The 20141-nt window shown below is 42.9% G+C and overlaps 1 protein-coding gene across 1 annotated transcript in view; it reads right to left on the minus strand.

Annotated features, from left to right (window-relative positions):
- The window catches only part of LOC106088930 (neuronal calcium sensor 2), a 128025-nt gene that overhangs the window by 63496 nt on the left and 44388 nt on the right, over positions 1–20141 (minus strand). Inside the window, exon 3 of the mRNA XM_013254646.2 lies at positions 753–881. Coding sequence (XP_013110100.1) covers positions 753–881 — 129 coding nt within the window. The remainder of the gene's footprint in view (positions 1–752; positions 882–20141) is intronic.

Genomic DNA, 20141 nt, shown 5'->3' on the forward strand with positions numbered 1-20141 from the left:
GCGTATAACAGATACCGGCACTTAGGTGGGGACACAATACCAGACATGAACCACCTTAGGTGTGTGGCATGGAAACCAATTAAAGATTTTGTAAGTGGCATGGAATTCCTAACTTAGATTTTTTCGAGGTTACTTTACTTTACTTTACTTTATTTTTGTTTTAGTTTTGAGAGCAACAAGCCGATTACTGGCTTAGGTGTATATCCATAGTGGTATGGGGCGGATTAACACCCCACCCTCTTTTCAACCTAACCTAAAGAAAAAAGATTATGGAAAGTATACATTCAGTGGTGATTATGAGCATCCACTGAGATACACATTTGTAATTTATTTTCAGCAAACAACAGGCTAAGCCTGCTGCTCTGAAATTGCAGAACTACTGCTATAATAGTAGAACTAATACTATAAAGCAGCAAAATTAACTACTAATATTAAGCAGACAGTGTTTGCTATTTTCAGACAACTTTTTTCTATGAGTGTATGAGAGTGTGGGCATTACCATAGCAATAAAATTTACAAGAGGGGTTTCGCCAATATATACCAATGGCTGCAATGTCTATGTGTACAAGGGTCTCATGATTAGGTAATTTCCATTTAGTAATATTCAATACATTTAAATCATTCCAACTTTTTACCTTTTTACGAAGGGAGTCAAGCTAACTCCCTTCGTAAAAAATGGCCAATGGCCAGCCGTTAAGAACCATACACACACACACACCGAAAAATGGTGGTGTAAATAAACATTTATTTACCTGAACTATCTTCGTCATTTCCTGTATATCAATTACACCATTTCCGTCAACGTCATACATTCGAAATGCCCATTTCAATTTTTCTTCAGGAGTTCCACTAGATGTTACGTCAATGGCGAGGAGAAATTCCTGCAACAATAAAATTTTTATCAAAAAAAATTATGAAAAATAACATATTTTGATAACTGGTTTATGATCCTTAATAATAAAACAAAGAAATATATTCATACTAGATATTTGAAATTGAGTGTTCTTTTTGTTGTGTTTCTTTCTGAATTTCATGTTTTTTTTTTTTTTAAACTTTCTATAGCTCTTAAAAACCACAGTTTACATACTATATCCGAAACGGTAGTTTTAAAGATCTAATCAACCTTATTAGGGGGTATGATTCGTACTTATCTATCAAAGTCCGTTATGGTTAATCCTTCAAGAAAAAATTAAAGACTTAAACAAAACAACAAAAGTCCTGTCATAATGTTGCACATTTTACATTTTTATTCGAACATGATCATATTCGGAACTTAAAAACAAAACAAAATTTAAATGAAAATTTTAACTTTTAATTTTTTTCTAATAGTAACTCATCAAAGAAAAATATTTGTATCTCGAAATACAGTGAAAGTGTCAATAGTCATCGCAGCAGAATCGAGAGATGAGGACAGCGGAATGACGGCAGTAGAGAGCGAGGGCCGCGCTCTCACGTCAGTGTGGCTAGGAAGCAAAACTGAGATGAGTTAACTTATGAAGTCAACGATACCGACAGTGCATCCGATAGGATTCCACCAAATCATCGGTTCCAAATGGAGGATCTGGTTATTAAGCGGATTTTTGAATGCTGAAAAGCGTCCACCCACAAAAATGAGGAGCTGCGAGCATAGAGGGAACATCTTTATGCTGTGTTTTGCGTCAGCAAAATGTATTGATACCGTCAAGAGGCTCGTCGGAAGTATCCACGCTCCCTGGGAGGACACCAAGCTCGACCCTGTGATTTGTTTATTTCAAGGTTGGCTACTACTACTACTGAGGACCCTCAGTGCCGCCGAAGCGGCCTTACAATGGTGAAGATTTATCTGTAGAAACCGGACCATAGTCAGGATTCAGAACTTCCACCACTGTTGTTTTAGCCTCGTCTTCTGATTCCACCAGGAGTTTATCCCCACAAGATTCGTTAGATCTTGTCATTATGATCTACCGTACCCATCCAGGTGCAGGTGAAAAAGCTGTGGAACCACTCTTTCTTAGGACACTGAACACTTGCGTTGTGGACGATTCCTCCTTAGATGATTCACTAGCTGCTGCTGTCAAAGTACTTTTGAGTTCCATCCGGATGACCCACCCACACAGGGCATGTCGTGTCCCGTTACGATGCGCTCCCATCCTGTCTGGATTGTGGCAGGGGAATTGTCAGTCTCCTGCAAGCCACCAGACTTAAGCGATGTGGTCGATAGTTCCTCAGCCAAGTGTTCAGTAACAACTGTTGAGTCGTCTCCTGATTACCTAATCCCACCGCTTCTATAAACCTTCAGTTTCAACTTGTGGCGTCCGTGGGATACCATCCCTTCATACTTGTTGAGGTCTGCGACACAGCTGGAGTTGAGTACGAACACTGCATGTCAGCCTCATCCAATTTATCAATCTTCCAGTCGGTGGTTTAAAGGTTGGGATTACATTCTCTTAGTCTTCCAAGTATGGATTCAGGATCGGAGGGAATCCTAGGTATCCAAGCATGCGCCATTGGTCGAGAAGGAATATCTTTCTTTTTGACTAAATCTAGTGCTGCACCTGGCCAGATCTCTCCAATCATTTTTAGCGCACAACGATACATTTCAATTGAATTTTAATCCCCGATGGCAATTAGTCTGTATCGGCCCCGATACCAGCCTGTATCGTCACAAACTGAAGGAGTCCCAGGAAATTCCGCGAGGACATCGGAGTATACTGATGACAGTCCATTGACTATCCCACTCCAATTATTCCTAGGTGTGCAGCCCTGTTCTTCTCCCTTGTCGTCAACTGTCATCACCAAACTGTCCCTAGTGAAATTAGCAAATGTTCTTAGACCCATCTTACTATTCTTTGCCCTAGTTCTTTTAGGCATCGGATGCCCTCCAGGTGACCGCAGCCTTTTGACCGATTGTGGTGCAGTTTTCGAATCTATGTCTTTGGGGTTGCCTGTGGAGCGAATCCCCGAGCCCAATTTAGGGAGTCTCTCTCCCTATTAGTTAGAGTCTTAGGATCATTCGCACCAAGCCTCTCAATAAACCTGAGAGCGATGCGTCTTCTATTATTCCAACCTCTTGATGAGCGTTTTGGTTTGCCGGAAAAGTTCGATGGCCTAGCCAAATTATAGGCATGCGCAAATAGAATAGGTTTGGCCGTGTCCTTAAGTCTCAAACCAGGTGTCTTCGTCAAAAGCCCTTGCTGACCAGTCGTATGTCGGCTAGTGGTGTCTGGAGCAGCCGCTCCACCAGTCGAGATTTCAGTAGCTGACAACATGCTACGGCCTGATACCACTACCGCAGCTGTTAGGTCTTTGCAGTCCATTCTAAGCCCACTCCCGGGCTCTAGATCTGCCGCTCCACTGGAAACAAACTCGAACCATCAACCGCCTAATGGATATCTCAATCTCAGCTATCCTTGAGTGACTTAAATTTTCTTCCAAAAATAATGACCCACTATGAGTTACAGGAAAATTCTTGCGGAGTGAAATAACAAAACGTCCGCTCCAATCAAAGGTTCAAACAAGAATCCGAGGACCTGCGTTATTTGTCATAAAAGTTTGAATTATATATTTTCCCCAGTGGTAAGACAGGGAGACGGTGGAGCATACCTGGCTGCACTTTATTTGCAAACAGACAGGAAACGAGGTACTAATAGGGTGCGATGCGAACTCTCACCACATTTCGTGGGGTAGTACCTACACTAATTAGCGGGCCCAAGCCCTGGCAGAATTCTTGAATAATAACGACCTAATAACACTCAACATTGGTAAAACCCCTATCTTTGTAAATGGGATTAGAGAGGAGGTTTAGATGTGACGATATGTTCGGAAAATCTAATCAATGAAGTTCAGGATTTTAGGGTCTCCATGGAACACCCTTTCTCTGACCATAGCTACTTTAGGTTTAGAATAGAGCGGCCAGCGCCGAATCCGAAAAGCTTCCAGAATAAGTTGAAAACCAACTGGACAAAAATTCTGAAGGCTACTCAGAAGAAGACGGCAAGACAATTTGGATTGTCCAAGCATAGAAGACATTGACAAAAATGTCAATAGGATTACGACTGCACTGGTGGGGTCCCCTTCGGGTGAAACAAGCAGCAACGAAGGCGACGCAGACGAGTTGCAGAGCGAAGCCAGTTAACCGTAGGTAGAGCAAAGAGCAGTAGGATTTGGACCAGGCCGTCCGAGATTGTTGCGCGATGGAACCATAGGACGTCCTAGGAAGTTATATAATGAAGTGCACGCAATTGGTAAGTGCGTTATTGAAACAGATGACGATATACACCAAGCTCTAGACGGTCCTCATGCCAAGGAATGGACCGAATCCATGAAGACCGAATATGATTCGCTTATGGAAACAAGACATGGAAGATATCAAATTTGCCAGAGGGTCAGACAGCTGTAGATTGCAAGTGGGTTTACGCCGTTAAAAGAGACAAGGATGGAGCCATGCAGAAATAAAAGTCAAGGCTAGTGGCAAAGGGGTGTTCCCAGAAGTATGGTCTAAATTATAGCGAAATTTTCTCGCCTGTAGTCCGCTACGAAAATATACGACTAGTCATTGGTTTAGCGGTCGAATATGGAATTCACCTACACCAGCTAGGTGTCTCTTCAGCCTATCTTAATGGTGACTTACACGGTGTAAGTACGGTGATGAAGCAATCACCCTGTTTTGAAAACAAACAAAATCCGTGCAAAGTCTTGAAACTCAGAAAATCTCTTTATGGTTTAAAGCAGAGCGGTCGTAAATGGAATTCCAAATTGAATACGGCTTTGAAGAAATTTGGATTCTCCCCGAGCATCAGTGACCCATGCATTTACACCAAACAGCCAAAAGATGTCTTCAACGTAATTGTGGTTTACGTAGATGATTTAATCGTCGGCAGTACCCCACTATCGGAACTCAGCAAAATTAAACAAGCCATAGCCAAAGAATTGGAAATTGTCTATGCTGGAGAATTATCCTACTTCCTTGGGATGGAATTCAACTGTGAAGGCGCACTGAGTCCGATTAGTATATCACAGAAGCAATATATACCCGATGTACTTGAACAGTATGGTATGTCTGACTGCAAAGAGGTTTCAACTCCCTTAGACCCAGGGTTCCAAGTTTAATGTGAAAACGAAAACTGTAGAAGAATAGATAAGACAAAGTATCAATCAGCAATAGGAAAACTTGTGTACTTAACCTTATCTACCTGTCCCGACATATTATCCGTTACAAAGTTATCTCAGATGAATTGCGATCCACATAGTAAACATGGGGCTGCCTATAAACACGTTCTGAAGTTTCAGCAGAACTGAAGTTTCATTTGAATGGTCCAATGACAGTATACAACTATAATCAAAGCGCGCAATGCCTAGTAAGAAATTCAACTTACCATTCAAGGAGCAAACACATTGCGATTAAGTACCACCAGTACAGGATATGCACTCCAAGGCGAAATTGAAGTCAAATATATGCCAATGAGATGATGGCCGATATACTTACGCAGAACTTAAGGAAAGTAAAGCATTCCAAATTTGTTTCTTTAGTGAATTTATCATGAAATGTAATGTATGTAAATACTTTTGAATTTGAATTTTTTGATTTTGATTTTTGTTTCTTGATAATGTAATTGTGTTGAGAAGGAGTGTTGGAAGTACCCAATTTGTGCATGGTTTAAATGGTAACCTTTCTCATGTCAACTTTTTTTGTTTTTATGTTTACTCATTGCTTGTTTCTTTAACTTCAATTAGTCTCACTTTAACCGTCGCGAATAAAGCATCTTTAAAGTTATTCGCTTTATTTTACTCAACAGTTTTTAGTATTCCCTGGAATTTTTGTTTATGTTTTGTTTAAATCCACTCCATGTTTATTCAACAGATGTTAGTGTATGCGTCAGTCTTATATGATAACGCATATTGTAAAATTAAGAACAACTTGCAATTAATGAGTTGCAAACAAGTAGATTAATAAATCATTGTTGAGTGGAGCGGATGATTTGTTAATGCGCTCCTCAAGAATTTTTCCATAACTCGTAATAGATTATTATTTTTGGAAGAAAATTTAATTCACTTAAGGACAGCTACGATAGTGTTACCCATTAGGCGGTTGATGATCTGCGTCTGTTTCCAGTAGAGCGGCGGATCTATAGGCCAGGAGTAGGTTTAGAACGGACTCCAAAGACCCAACAGCTGCGGTGGTGGTATCAGGCGGTAGAATGTTGTCTGCCACTGAAATTTAGACTGGTAGAGCGGCTGCTCCAGGCTCCACTAGCCAAAAAGGACAAGGCCGAATCTATTCTATCTTCGCATGCCTATAATTTGCCTAGGCCATCGGACTTCCCCGGCGAATCAACACGCTCTTTAAGAAGTTGGAATAATAGAAGACGCATCGCTCTCGAGTTTATTGAGAGGCTTGGTGCGAATGGTTCTCAGACTCTCAATAATATGGAGAGGGACTCCCTAGGTTGGACTCGGAGATTCGCTGCACAGGCTACCCCAAAGACTACACGTCTAGATTCGGAAACTACACCACAGTCGGTCAAAAGGCTGCGGTCACCTGGAGAGCATTCCATGCCTAAAATTACTAGAGCGAACAATAGTAAGAACCAAGAAACTTTGCTTATTCTCTCAGATCCTGAATCCATACTTGTATTCCAACACTTTCAACCACCGACTGGATGGTTGGTAGATTGGATGAGGCTGATGGTGGCAGGAGTCATGCAGTTTTCATACTAAACTCCGGCTGGCGCGCAGACTTCAAGAAGTCTGAAGGAATTGTATCCTACGGATTCAACAAGTTGAAAATGCAGGTCTATAGAAGCGGAGGGGTTGGGGAATCAGGAGACGACTAAGCAGTTGTTGTTGAACACATGCCTGAGGAACTATCGACTACATCGCAAAAGTCTGGTGGATTGCAGGAGACTGAAAATCCCCCTGCCACGATCGAGACAGGAAGGGATGGCATCGAAATGGGACCCGACAAGCCCTGTGTGGGTGGGCCATACTGTTGTACTGGACTCAAAGTATGCTCCAGTGGTGAAGGGCGGAACTCAAAAAGTAGTTCGACAGCAGCAGCTACACCGCAAGTACACAGTGTCCTGAGAAAGAGTGGTTCCACTGCTTTCTCACCTGCCCCTTGCCAGGACAGGATCTAATGAATCCTGTGAGGATGAACTCCTGGTGGAATCAGAAGACAAGGCTAACACAACAGTGGTGGAAGTTGTGAATCCTATGGTCCGATTTTTGCAGATAAATCTCCACCATTGTAAGACCGCTTCCGCGGCTTTAAAGGTCCTCCTAATGGCAGAGGAATTTGACGTGGCTCTTATCCCAAAACCATAGGTGTGTGGAGGAATGGTTCGTGGACTAAGAATTCCGGGATTTAAACTACTCAAGGGTACGGGGAATGGCAGACACAGAGCCTGTATTCTTGCAAAGAGTAGTCTAAATGTTTTTCTTCTTCCGTCGCTAAGCATTGGAGATTTAGAAGTAGCCAGCCTTAAAATAAATAAGTCTCATTACCGACTGGTCTAAATGTTTTTCTTCTTCCGGCGCTAAGCATTGGAGATTTAGAAGTAGCCAGCCTTAAAATAAATAAGTCTCATTACCGACTGGCTTCCCAATACATGGCACACGATTCAGAGATGCCGCCTTCAAAGCTTAAGTTGCTGGTTGAAGCCGCTTCTGCAGGGAAGAAGGGCATCATTGTAAGAAATGATGCTAATGCACATCACCAGATATGGAGAAGTTCGGATGTCAAGGAAAGGAGTGAGCTGCTTATCGCCTATTATAAGTTGCAATCTAGCAATCTGGAAATTCTCTAACGGACAACGTGGCGCCAGAAGAGGTTGTCACTGGTACGCATTCGTCGGAGGTTATCGTGATATACTGAGCCAAAAATCCTTTAGGCGATAAGAATTTTTGACTGCTTTAAGTTGCCAGGCCCTAATGATGTATCACCAGTTGAATTACAAGCTGTCATCCTATTAGTCTGTCATCCTTTATGCTGAAGACTCTTCATAGGTTGATAGAAACATATCTTAGGGCAAAGATCCCTGCAGATTTCCTGTTTCGGCAGCAGCATGCATATAGTAAAGGCAAGTCCACTGAGCCAGCCCTTCACGACCTAGTCGGCTACACAGAGGGTTCTCCCGCTGTCAAGGAATATGCAATGGTAGCATTTCTTGACATTGAAAGAGTTGGAGTTACTAGGCATCAACTCTACCGTAGGAAAATTTATTAATAACTTACTTTCCCAAATGCTGGGTACTATGTAGACGGGTCATAGGCTCGAAATGGGGCCTGCAACCGAGGATTGTTCATTGGCTCTACAGGAGCCTGTTAAGACCAATACTAACATGCGCCTCAGTAGTTTGGTGGACTGCTATGGAGAAAAGTGCAACATAACGACCATTCATCAAGTTCAGAGAACATGTCTTGGCAAAGGCTGAGTAATGAGGACCACGCCCACTAGCGCACTGGAGGCTATTCTAGATATCCGACCTATTAACATACAGATTAAGTTTGAGGCATCCACTGCGGCTAAGGCGATGATAGGAAACATGGAAGGAAGGGAAGAGGTTTCCGATCGGACACCTGAGACGACAGTTGAGGTTGAGTGCGGCACAGCCTTGGACTGACGGAACCCTAGCATTGCCATCTGGAAGTGCATGTTACACATGTTCATGTAGACACCTGGCGGTCTACATTGAGAACCCAAGGACTGAGATCTGTTTTAGACTGTCTGACCATAATACGGTCCTGAAGGCGCAGAAGGGCGATCACGAAATGCGTGAGGTGGTGTGTTGGTTGCTAACGCAAGGACGTCTTTACGGACAGTAAAATTGCCATAAGGGCAATAACAACCAGGACGGTATGGTCAAGAACAGTCTTGCAGTGTAAGGAGATTATCACCTTCTCTGAGGATGGCAAAATCCGAATCGTTTGGGTGCTGGGCCATAACGGAGTAAGGGGAATGAAAGGGCAGACGATTTGGCGGTAAAGGCCAGAGGACTGCCGTCAATAAACTTGGTTAACCCGAAGCCTTTCGAATCGACGCAGTCCTAGTAAAGGGCGTGGACGACGAATGCGCATGTAACACTGTGGAACACGGAAACAGTCAGTAGGATGACGACAATCCTATGAAGTAATCCGGATCGTGAGAGAACGAGGCTATTACTCAATGGAAGTCAGAGGCCAGTATTGGACCATAGGATCATGAGCTCATTTATGCAAAATTGGTGCGGCAAGCGATATCATGTGTAAGGCATATGGGGAAGATGGTAAGACGTTGGAGCATTTCCTATGTAATTGCCCGGCTTTCGCGGGTAAAAGACACCGGTACTTCGGTGCGGACACAAAACCAGACATGGCCAACTTAGGGGAGTGGCATGGAAAACAATTAAGGATTTTGTAAATAGCACGGAATTCCTAACTTAAAATTTCCTTTGTCAAGGTTACTTTTTTAGTATTTAGAGCGCACAACAAGTTTATTACAGGCTTAGGTGTATGCCGACAATGACATGGGGCGGATTGACTTCCGCGCCCTCTTTTCCACCTAACCTACTTACTAAAAGATGCATTACGGTAGACTTGGTATCTGTTGATTTAGAAAGATGGGTCTGCAGAGGAACACCTCAAGGAGATGTACTGTCTCCTCTACTTTGGAATATCGCTATTAACCATATATTATTGTCTCTGGATGAAAAAGGTGTTAAAGTGGTCGCGTATGCTGATGACGTGGCAATTGCGTTTAGGGGAATGTTTTCCAGCACTCAAAGAGATGTACTTCAGAGAGTTCTACGTGCAACAGCGAATTGGTTAACGAAAGTAGTCTAGGCGTAAATACGTGCAAGACAGAAGTAGTCCTTTTCAGCAGTAAGTTACAGTTGCACCTGTCTGCTTGGGAGGAGAGAATGTCCCATTTACAGAAAGCGCAAAATGCCTGTGTGTTTTGCTGGACAGAAAACTGAACTTAAAATCCAACATATTGGAAAGGGAAAGGGAGAAAGGCAACTCTTGCCCTATACTTCTGCAAGAGAGGCATTGGGAAAAGTTTGCAGTTTAGACCGCTCGTCATATGGTGTTGTGGTCTAGTCCAACTACTGATCTTCAAAAGTCCAACTACTGATCAATACTCAACCGGATCCAAAAGATGACTTATTTGTGCATCACAGCTGCACAGAGGACGAAACCGTCCGATGCGCTGAGTTTAATGCTACATCTAATGCCCTTGGACGTTGTGGCTAGACAAATTGCTGCGACCACTGCCGTGAGGTTAAGGGTGCTTTCTCGTTGGCCATGTGGCAACACTGTGTTGATAAAATGTCCGATGTTCCAGGAAGTGTGGATTGCGCCCTGCCTGAGCCGCTTTTGATAAAATGTACTGTACTACTAAGAGACTATAGAACACCTTCTGTGTGTGTGTCCCGCACTGGTAGTCAGAAGGAGCTCTACTTTTGGTCCTCATTTCCATAAGAACCTGTCTAATTTAGCGGATGTGAACATTCGCAACTTGTTGGGTTTTTTAAAGCGATCTGGATGGTTCAACGGTAGGAACTAGAAGGCATCTTCCTTCTACTGTTTCTGTAGTATCACAATGGATGAAAACGTTCATGTGAGTCTAATTGCAGACTGACACTTAAACCTAACCAAACCTAACAATATTTGTAGCAAACCCAAAATTAAAATTGAAAATTTTAAAGAAAAAAGCAAATAAAGATGACTCAGTAAATATTTTTGAATTTTGCAGATAAGGGTATTTTTAAAAAACCAAAAATAAACCTTGCCCAAATTTTTTTACAAAACGATTTTGAAATCGGCGTTTTTTAGTTAATTTGCTGTAGAGGCTACAAATATTGAAAGGCGCAAACAATTTTTTGCACGGGTTTAGGGAACATATGGAGTTAAAAAACATGTGCCCAATTGGGGGATCTTGGATTTGAAGTATTTGAACTTGGGGGGTTTTTCTAAATTTTTAATAAAATTTTGAGGTAAATATAACACCCGTTTAATTTGTCCTATCTTGTCCAAAATTTCACTTAGAAAGCATCTACAGTATGTCCCTTTATAAGCTAAGAGGAACAAATGAAGGTTAGGTTAGGTTGAAAAGAGGGTGCAGATATTAATCCGCCCCATGCCACTATGAACATACACCTAAGCCAGTAATCGGCTTGTTGTGCACTCTAAAAACTAAAAAGTAACCTCTAAAAAGAAAAAAATTTGGAATTCCGTGCTACTCACAAAATCCTTAACTGTTTTCAATACCACTCCCCTAAGTTGGTTCATGTCTGGTATTGTGTCTCCACCTTAGTACCGGTATCCGTTGAAGGCGAAAGCCGGGCAATGACAAAGGAAATGCTCCAACGTCTCATCATCTTCCCCGCATGCCCTACACATTCTATCACTTGCCGCATCGATATTACATAAGTGAGATCGTAGTCCCTTGTGTCCCGTTATGATACCAATAGCTCTACTAACCTCCGTCTTGCTTCCTTTCAGTAATAGCCTCGTCTTCGCACGATCTGGATCCCCAATAAGATTTTCGTCGTCATACTGACCGTTTCGCTGTTCCACAATGTTTCATGCGCTTTCGTCGCCCACTCCTTTAATTTGGACTGCGTCGCCCCGAAAGGCTTCGGGTTAACCAAGTTTATTTACCGCAGTCCTCTGGACTTCACCGCCAAATCGTCTGTCCTTTCTTTTCCCCTTACTCCGTTATGGCCCGGCACCCAAACGATGCATATTTTGCCATCCTCAGAGAAGACGTTAATCTCCTTCTTACACTGCAAGACTGTTCGTGACCTTACCGTCCTGGTTGTTATTGCTCTTATGGCAAGTTTACTGTCGGTAACGATGTTAACACTCGACGTCCTCGCGTTAGCACCACACCACTTCACGCATTTCTTAATCGCCCGCATCTGCGCCTGCAGGACCGTATTATGGTCAGGCAGTCTAAAACAGATCTCAGTCCCTGGGTTCTCAATGTATACACCCAGGCTCACTCTGTCCTCTACCTTTGATCCATCCTTTTAACATGATCTTCCAGATGGCAATACTAGGGTTCAGTCAATCCAATACTGTGCCGATGGCAGCAGTGCGTCGCACTCGACTACAAAATTCATCTCAGGTATCCTTCCTTCCAGGTTTCCTATCGTCGCCTCGATTATACCGCGATGGTATGTATTGGTCTAGTCACGCTCCTGTAGAGCCAGTGGACTATTCTCGGATTTAGGCCCCATTTCGAGCCAACGGCCAGTCTACATAGTGCCCAACATCTGTGAGCCTTCACAGTACGCTCCTGAATGTGACACTTCCAATTCAGTTTCCTGTCCAAGATCACACCTGAGTATTTGACCTTGTCCGATATCAAAATCGTTCTATTGAGGAAACGTGGTGCGTAAAATTTGCCCACTTTCGTCTTCCTCGTGAGCAGGCATATTTCAGTCTTCTCTGGGTTAACATGGAGACCTCTGAGTCTAACCCAGTCATATGCCATATGCAAGACCATTTTGGCCCTTCTGCATAGCTCGTTAGGATCCCTACTCCTTAGAAGTATAATAATATCATCTGCGCAGCAGATGGGTTCAAATCCTTTCTCAGTCAGCATCCGTAATAGGTCATTTATGGTGGTCACCAATAGGAGTGGCGATAAAATGCCCCCCTGTGGCGTGCCCTGTGCCACTTTCTCCTTTATATTCATGTCTTGGGACACACTATTTATCCACCTGATTCTTAGCACATGGTTTATCCAGTATCTAAGGACCGGGTCCACCCGGTACTGGTTTAAGGATTGGATCACTGTGTTGGTCCGCACATTGTTAAAACCCCCCTCGATGTCAATGCATGCCGCCAGTCTATACTTTTTATGTCATACTCTTCATCCTGGTGTCCGCAATGCGTTCCGTGGTTTTAAGTAGAAAGGACGTAAGGCTTATGGGTCTGTAGGCCTTTGGTGTCGCATTACTTTACTTGTCGGGCTTGGGTATAAAAACCACCCTTGCCTCCTGCCAGGCTTTCGGAGTATATGCAAGTCCTAGGCACGCTGTGAAAATTTTGGCCAGACGAGGCGTTAGATAGTCTGCTTCTTTCTGCAGTAACGCCAGAAATATTCCATCAGGCCCGGGTGACTTAAATGGTTTGAAGCTCTTCAAGGATTCCATCATCATAAATTCCGTCATTATAAACCTTCGATCAACGTCATTATTCCAAGATTCCGGTGTCTCCGTGAGTCCCTTCGTATCCTGTGGAAAATGGGTTTTCATCAAAAGGCTCAACATGTCCCCCGTTATCTCTGCTCTCACTCCCATGTCGTCCACTAAAGTTTAAATTTTGACATGGGTTTTTGAGAGAAACTTTTTTATCTTGGCGGCGTCATTAACGCTATCGACCTGTTCGTCATTAACGCTATCCTGTCCAGGAGGCACGTTTTGCCGCTCTGGTAAACTTATTGTATTCCTTGAGCCGTGTGTAATTCACATCCTAATAAACTTCCGCTTTTTTACGACGTGCTCTGTTGAAAAGTCTGCGGACCTCTTTCCCAATATTGCGAATCTCCCCGGTCATCCAGGGTTTTTTTTGTGCTGATTTCCTTTCCCGAAGAGGACAACGATCATCGAAGGACCCTACCAGTGCAGTCGTAATCCTGATGACATTTTCAACTTATTCTGGAATCTTATCGGATTCGGCGCTGGCCGTGCTATTCTAAACCTAATGTAGCGATGGTCAGAGAAAGGGTGTTCCATGGAGGCCCTCCAATCCTGAACCTCATCGATCAGATTTTCTGAACATACCGTCACATCTAATACCTCCTCCATAATCCTATTAACAAAGGTAGCGGTGTTACCAATATTTATGTTATTAGGTCGTTAGTATTCAAGAACTCTGTCAGGGTTGGCCCCGCTCATTAGTGTTGGTACAACCCCACGAAAATGGTGGGTCCGTCGTCGGGTTCCTGTTTGTTATGCTGTGTTGGGTCTCTCGCCACTGCACTGCCTGATATTTTAGTATTAGGATCATTGCTTCCCCTAGTATTTCCAATGTTGAGAGATGCTGTGATTGTCTCGTTGTCGGCACCCAGTTTGATGAGCGGTGTTGAGTCACCTGCCAATGCTCGGCCTGCCTTCCCAATCTTGAAAAAGTCTGCTTTGCTTCCGCAGTGCTCCATACCTTTAGTCCTAGCCAAACTTGTCACGGAGACTTGATCAATGCCAACCACAAAGAGAGTTCCTTCCTCCTTCTCCTCCCTGTGGAAGACCTCCCACTTCTCTGCGACCAAACCTTGGTTTTGCTTGCCCAAGAATCCCAACATGCGTTCCGTCGCAAATTTACTGCCCCATCTGTCAAATTTACTGTCACCTTTGTGAGCTGGGGATATTCATCTTTCTCACCCGGTCGAACTTTGCACCCTCCCAGGGAACGTGAATAGCTCTGACGAGCTGTTTGACGGTATCAACACATTCCGCAGACGCAAAACGCAGCGTAAAGATGTCCCCTCTAATCTCGCAGCTCATCATTTGTATGGGTGGACCCTCTACAGAGTTCCACACATTTTAAAAAATCCGATCGTTAACCAGATCCTCCACTTGGGACCGATGATCTGGAGGAATTCTACCGGATGCGTAGCCGATATTAGTGCTTCCTTGCCACTCTGCCGTAAGAGGGCGGCTCCTTACCATTCTCAGCGACCATCTTCCCCTTCCGTGATGGCTGTGGCCCCCTTTATAAGTCACAGTCCTTCCTTCGTTCCTGTTCCAACTTTGTCTACCTTCGCAGGACACTGTCTGGAGTCTCCATTGCGGGATGGATGTCTTAGTTTTCCCAAAGTACTTGAAAGCGAAGAGCTCTTTTTCTTCTTCGGCATTTTAGCAGTGTTGTGCTCTTCGGGAGATCTGATTCTGTTTCCAGCTTCCGTAGAAGTGCTTGGAATGTGAGTTCTATCCCTTCCAGCATTCTGCACTTTCGCCCGATTACGCTGCCGGTACATACGCCTCTGTCTGCCCCGTCGTGCACCGGATCGCTTTCTCGGTCTGCTTGTGACCTTGGCAAAGCCATCGCTCACTTCTGCTGTCATCCAGATGCCCTTATCTCTCGATTTGGCTGCGATGACTGTTTCATTAACACAGTCGCTGAGTCAGAATCACCACGAACTGTGCATCCCTCTGGTTTATCCGTCTCTTCCTCATTAATTAGTCTGACGACTAGTTGTGCGCTTGAAGCATTACTCTCGACTACAGGTGCAAAGGCACCCACACCTATAGGAGGGGAGAACAACATGCTGCGGTCTGACGCCACCACCGCAGATGTTGAGCCTTTGGGGTCCATTTCTAGCCTGTCCAAAAGGCTTTAAAAGTTTTTTTTCGTAATAGATAGTACCTATTCCGAGATACGGATATATATTTATTTTTTCTTTGAGGAGCGAAATAAAAACACGTCCGCTTCACTCAACGGCTACAATATATGTCAAGGTGATAGGCGAGTATACGTTTTGTGGGGAAATGGGTGCAACGGTAATAGATTACGTTATAGGCTCCGCCGATGTTTTGGAACTTTTGGACAATTTCCGTGTCTCCTGTAAACCGTATTCGGATCAATTAAGTCGAACTGCATTAGCACAGAGAAGGCATACATATTGCCACAGAAACCGAGATGGTGTCCCTTCAGGCCTGATGTATATCGTAACGCCATAACCGAACGATGTGACTTAAATTATCTTTTTAGCGAGTCGACCATTGATTGCATGGTTGACATTCTCATATCTAAAATACACGACGCTGCTGGAAAGTCACCTGGTAAACGTTTTTTCGAGCGCAAGAATATATGGTTTGACGCATATTGCGAGTCAGCCAGAAACCGTATGCTATCGCAGATTTAACAATCAGATTTGTAGGGGACAATATATTGAGAGTAGGTTATTTTATACGAATCTCTGCAATAGAAAGAAATTGGCATTACACAACTCGGACATTGAGAGATTGGATACTGTCATGAACTCGGCTGATTGGTGGAAACTTGTGAATAAGCTAAAGGAAAGACCACCTAGAATAGGAAACGTCCTTAATGTGGATTCGTTCCGCGAATACTTTATTGACTTATTATCATACAGCTCTCACGAAGATGAGATGGCTTGGGTGCTGCCGTACCACATGAACCCATTTGTAGACGGCCCTTCGTTTCTATTTACAAGAAGTTCTACATCTGCCTTACTTTATTTTTCGTCAGAAGTCTATCCCTTGCTCCTTTCGCAAATCGATAATCATCCCATTGCACAAAAATGTGTGTTGCGTAAATGTGGTGTCTAATCACAGATGTTTGTCTCTGCTTGACACACTGTACAAAATATTCACCGGTATAGTGTTGAATCGAATTAATTCGTGGGTAGAGCAAAATGGGATTCTGAACGAATACCAAGCAGGATTTAGATGGGGCTACTCGACTACTGACAACATCTTTAACCTTACAAGCATAGGTTTCTTGAATTGGAAGATAAGTAGAAAGAGGGTGGCATTCTTTGTTGACTTTTCTGCTGCCTTTGACATGGCACTTCGAAACTTCCTGTCTTAGAAATTGGTCTCATTGGTTCTCTCTACAAAGATTATTCGTATACTGCGTTTAATTTACTGTGACACCACAAGTCAAGTATGGAATGGTTCAACCCTATCTACACCTTTTAAGGTTACTCGGGAGTCGGTCATGGTTGTTAAATTCGAGATTAGTGTGATTATTAGGGGGCTTATGTATGCAGACGATATTGTCCTACTTTCGGACTCACCGACGAAATTTCAGTCGATGATTGATGCTCTATACGCATATTGCTCTTTAAGGGGTCTATGTTTAAACCTGGCCAAATCTAAGATTGTTGTTTTCAGAAAGGGACCCACGATCAGTAGCTGTCTGTCTTGGTATTGCGGCACCGAGCCCATAGAGGTCGTAAATGAGTACAAATATCTCGGCATGAATCTTACGTATAACCTTTCCTTTGTAAAGCATCTTTCTAACAAACTACAATCTGCAAAAATGGCTATTAATTCTACATGGCTACGCTACATCCACAACGTAAGAATTAGCATTTCGAATAAGATGAAGATATTTAAAACCGCTGCCAAGTCTATATTATTTTACGGCGCTCAGGTGTGGGGACACGTTAGCTATGAGCAAGTAGAGAGACTATTCAGTTTCTTCATAAAAAAGGTACTATACTTACCAAGTAATACGTCTAACTATATGTTGCATACCGAAACGGAAGTAACAATAATAAAAGTAAAACAAAACCCGAAACAAAGCAAATCAGAAACAGTGCAAACTTAAAAAAAAAAAATAATTATAATTTATCGCTCTACATTTATGTAATTTTTTTTGTATGCCAGTCCGACACACAACATAGATTTTATGTCAAATTAGAAACTGTCGATTCAAAACTGTATCGAATTATATTAGTAAATGAATTATAAATAAAATCTTTTCTAATCTCATCTAAATCTAAATCTACTATTGGAGTATATTAAAAATATTACCAAGAAAATATAGTAAACTGTTCAGTGTGCACGCATGGCATCTACAAGCTCTCTCCATCTAGCTCTATCGTTGGCCAAAGCCTTAGTCTGATTCCACGATATATGGGTTGATTCCAACTCTCTTTTCGTTCAGCGGATCCATGTATTTCCTTCCTTCGCTGTCCTTGCGGGTTCCAGTCTAGGACATTTCTCGCTATATCATCGCACGGTCGGCATAGTCCATTTTCTCTTCCGGATTTCTACATCGACAGGGGAAGTGCTTGTTCTTATTTGCAATTCCACATTTGAAATATGGTTTGGCCAGAAAATTCGAAGTATTTGTCGCAGGCAGCGATTTATAAAAACTTATTGCGGGTAGTCGCTTGTGTCAAATTATACAGCCATATAATAAAATAGATTTCACACTACCATTGTATTACGTGAGATGTTACTGCGTCTGCAAACTTTGTTGAGTTTATTGAACTGAACGAAAACCAAGTAATTCAAGATGGGAGATCGGTTTATATGGCAGCTATATAAAGATATAGACTGATTTAGACCATATTGGCATAGTTGTTGGATGTAATATCAAAACGATATGTCCGAAATTTCATCCAAATGGGATAAGAATTTCGCCCTCTAGAAGCTCAAGAAGTCAAGACCTACGATCGGTTTATATGGCAGGTATAACAGGTTATGGACTGATTTAGACCTTGCTTGGCACATATCAAAATAGGATAATAATTGCGCCCTTTAGATGCTCAAGAAGGCAAGATAGGTTTATATGACAGCTATGTTAAAACATGGACCGATATGGTCCACTTACAATCCCAACCGACCTACACTAATAAGAAGTATTTGAGCAAAATTTTACTCAAATTTAGCGTGCTTTCGACAGACGCACGGACGGACATGGCTAGATTGACTTAAAATGCCATGAAGATCAAGAATATATATACTTTATGGGGTCTTAGATGAATATTGCGAGGTGTTACGAACCGAATGACGAAATTAGTATACCCCCAATCATGGTGGTGGATATAAAAATTATACCAACGGTATTGATAGTGAATTAATATCAAAACAAGTAAAAGCTTTCTAAGTTCGGCCTTGCCGAATTTTATATACCCTCCACCATGGATCGCATATGGCCAAAAAAATTGGACATATGCGATGTTTTGGTAAACAAGGGATTAAAGAAAAAATTGATATGCTATTGGAGCTTTATCAAGTTATGGTCCGAATCGGACCGTAATCGAATGGAATGTTTGAGACCATTGTGTAAAATTTCAGCCAATTCGAATAAGAATTGCATCCTTTAGGGGCTCAAGGAGTAAAATAGGGAGATCGGTTTATACGGGAGCTGTATCGGGCTATACACTGATTGAGACCATATTTGACACGTATACGTAAGGTCATGTGAGAAACCGTTGTATAAAATTTAACCCAAATCGGATAATAATTGCGCTCTCTTGTGGCTCATGAAGTCAAAATTCATGAACGGTTTATATGGTAGCTAATGTGGAACCATGTATTTGGGACACCCCCCATTCCCCAAAACACCCCCCGAAGAATAAAAATTTACCGATATGTGGCTTAAATGAAAGGTATTTGAGATTAGAAAATGAATTTTGGGGGACGCCTCATCTCATAAATTTCCTTTAAGCACTCAGGGCTAAGTGTATGGGAGATCACTTATCCTCGAAAACACTCATAAATAGGACAAATGAAAGGAATTTTTGAGTAGAGAACGAAATTCATACGTTTCTGGGGGTCCACCCCGCCTCCTAAACACAAAACAACAACCTTGGGGGCCTTCCCACTCCCAAAATACCCATAAAGAATATCGGTCTCAAATAAAGTCTTTTAAGAATGGATTACATGTAATATCGAAACTTAAACTACCCAAAACCCCCCGAGCACGCCACAAGGGGGATTTTATCGCCACTCCTATGGGTGACCACCATAAATGACCTATTACGGATGCTGTCTGAGGGGGGATTTGAACCCGTCCGCTACGCAGACGATGTTAAAATACATCTCATATTCTAAGGAGTATGGATCCGAACGAGCTATGCAGAAGTGCCGAAAGGGTCTTGCTTATGGCATATGACTGGGCTAGACCCAGAGGTCTCAATGTTAACCCAGAGGAGACTGAAATATGCCTGTTCACGAGGAAGATGAAGGTGGGCCAATTTAACGCACCACATTTCCTCAATAAGACGATGTCGATATTTGACAAGGTCAAATACTCAGGTGTGATCTTGGACAGGAAACTGAACTGGAAGTGTCACATGGACGGGCCGTAGGCTTGAAATGGGGCCTAAGTCCAAAGATAGTCCACTGGCTCAACAGGACCGTGATTAGACCAATGCTTACTTACGCCTCAGTAGTTGGGTGGGCTGCTATGGAGAGAAAAAAAGCAACATAAGAACAATACAACAGGTTTAGAGAACATGTTGTCTTGGCATAGGCGGAGGGATGAGGACCACGCCCACTAGGGCACTGGAGACTATTCTAGATATCCGACCCATTGACATACAGATCAAATGTGAGGCAGCCACTGCGGATATCAGACTTAAGGCGATGGGAAGATGGGAGCAGCTCATACCATCGCGGTATAATCGAGGGGACGACAGGAAACCTGTTTCCGATCGGATACCTGAGATGAACCTGGAAGTCGAGTGCGAC

Source organism: Stomoxys calcitrans, chromosome 1 (genome assembly GCF_963082655.1).
Source record: "Stomoxys calcitrans chromosome 1, idStoCalc2.1, whole genome shotgun sequence".
In the NCBI taxonomy this organism is placed as follows: Eukaryota; Metazoa; Arthropoda; class Insecta; order Diptera; family Muscidae; genus Stomoxys; species Stomoxys calcitrans.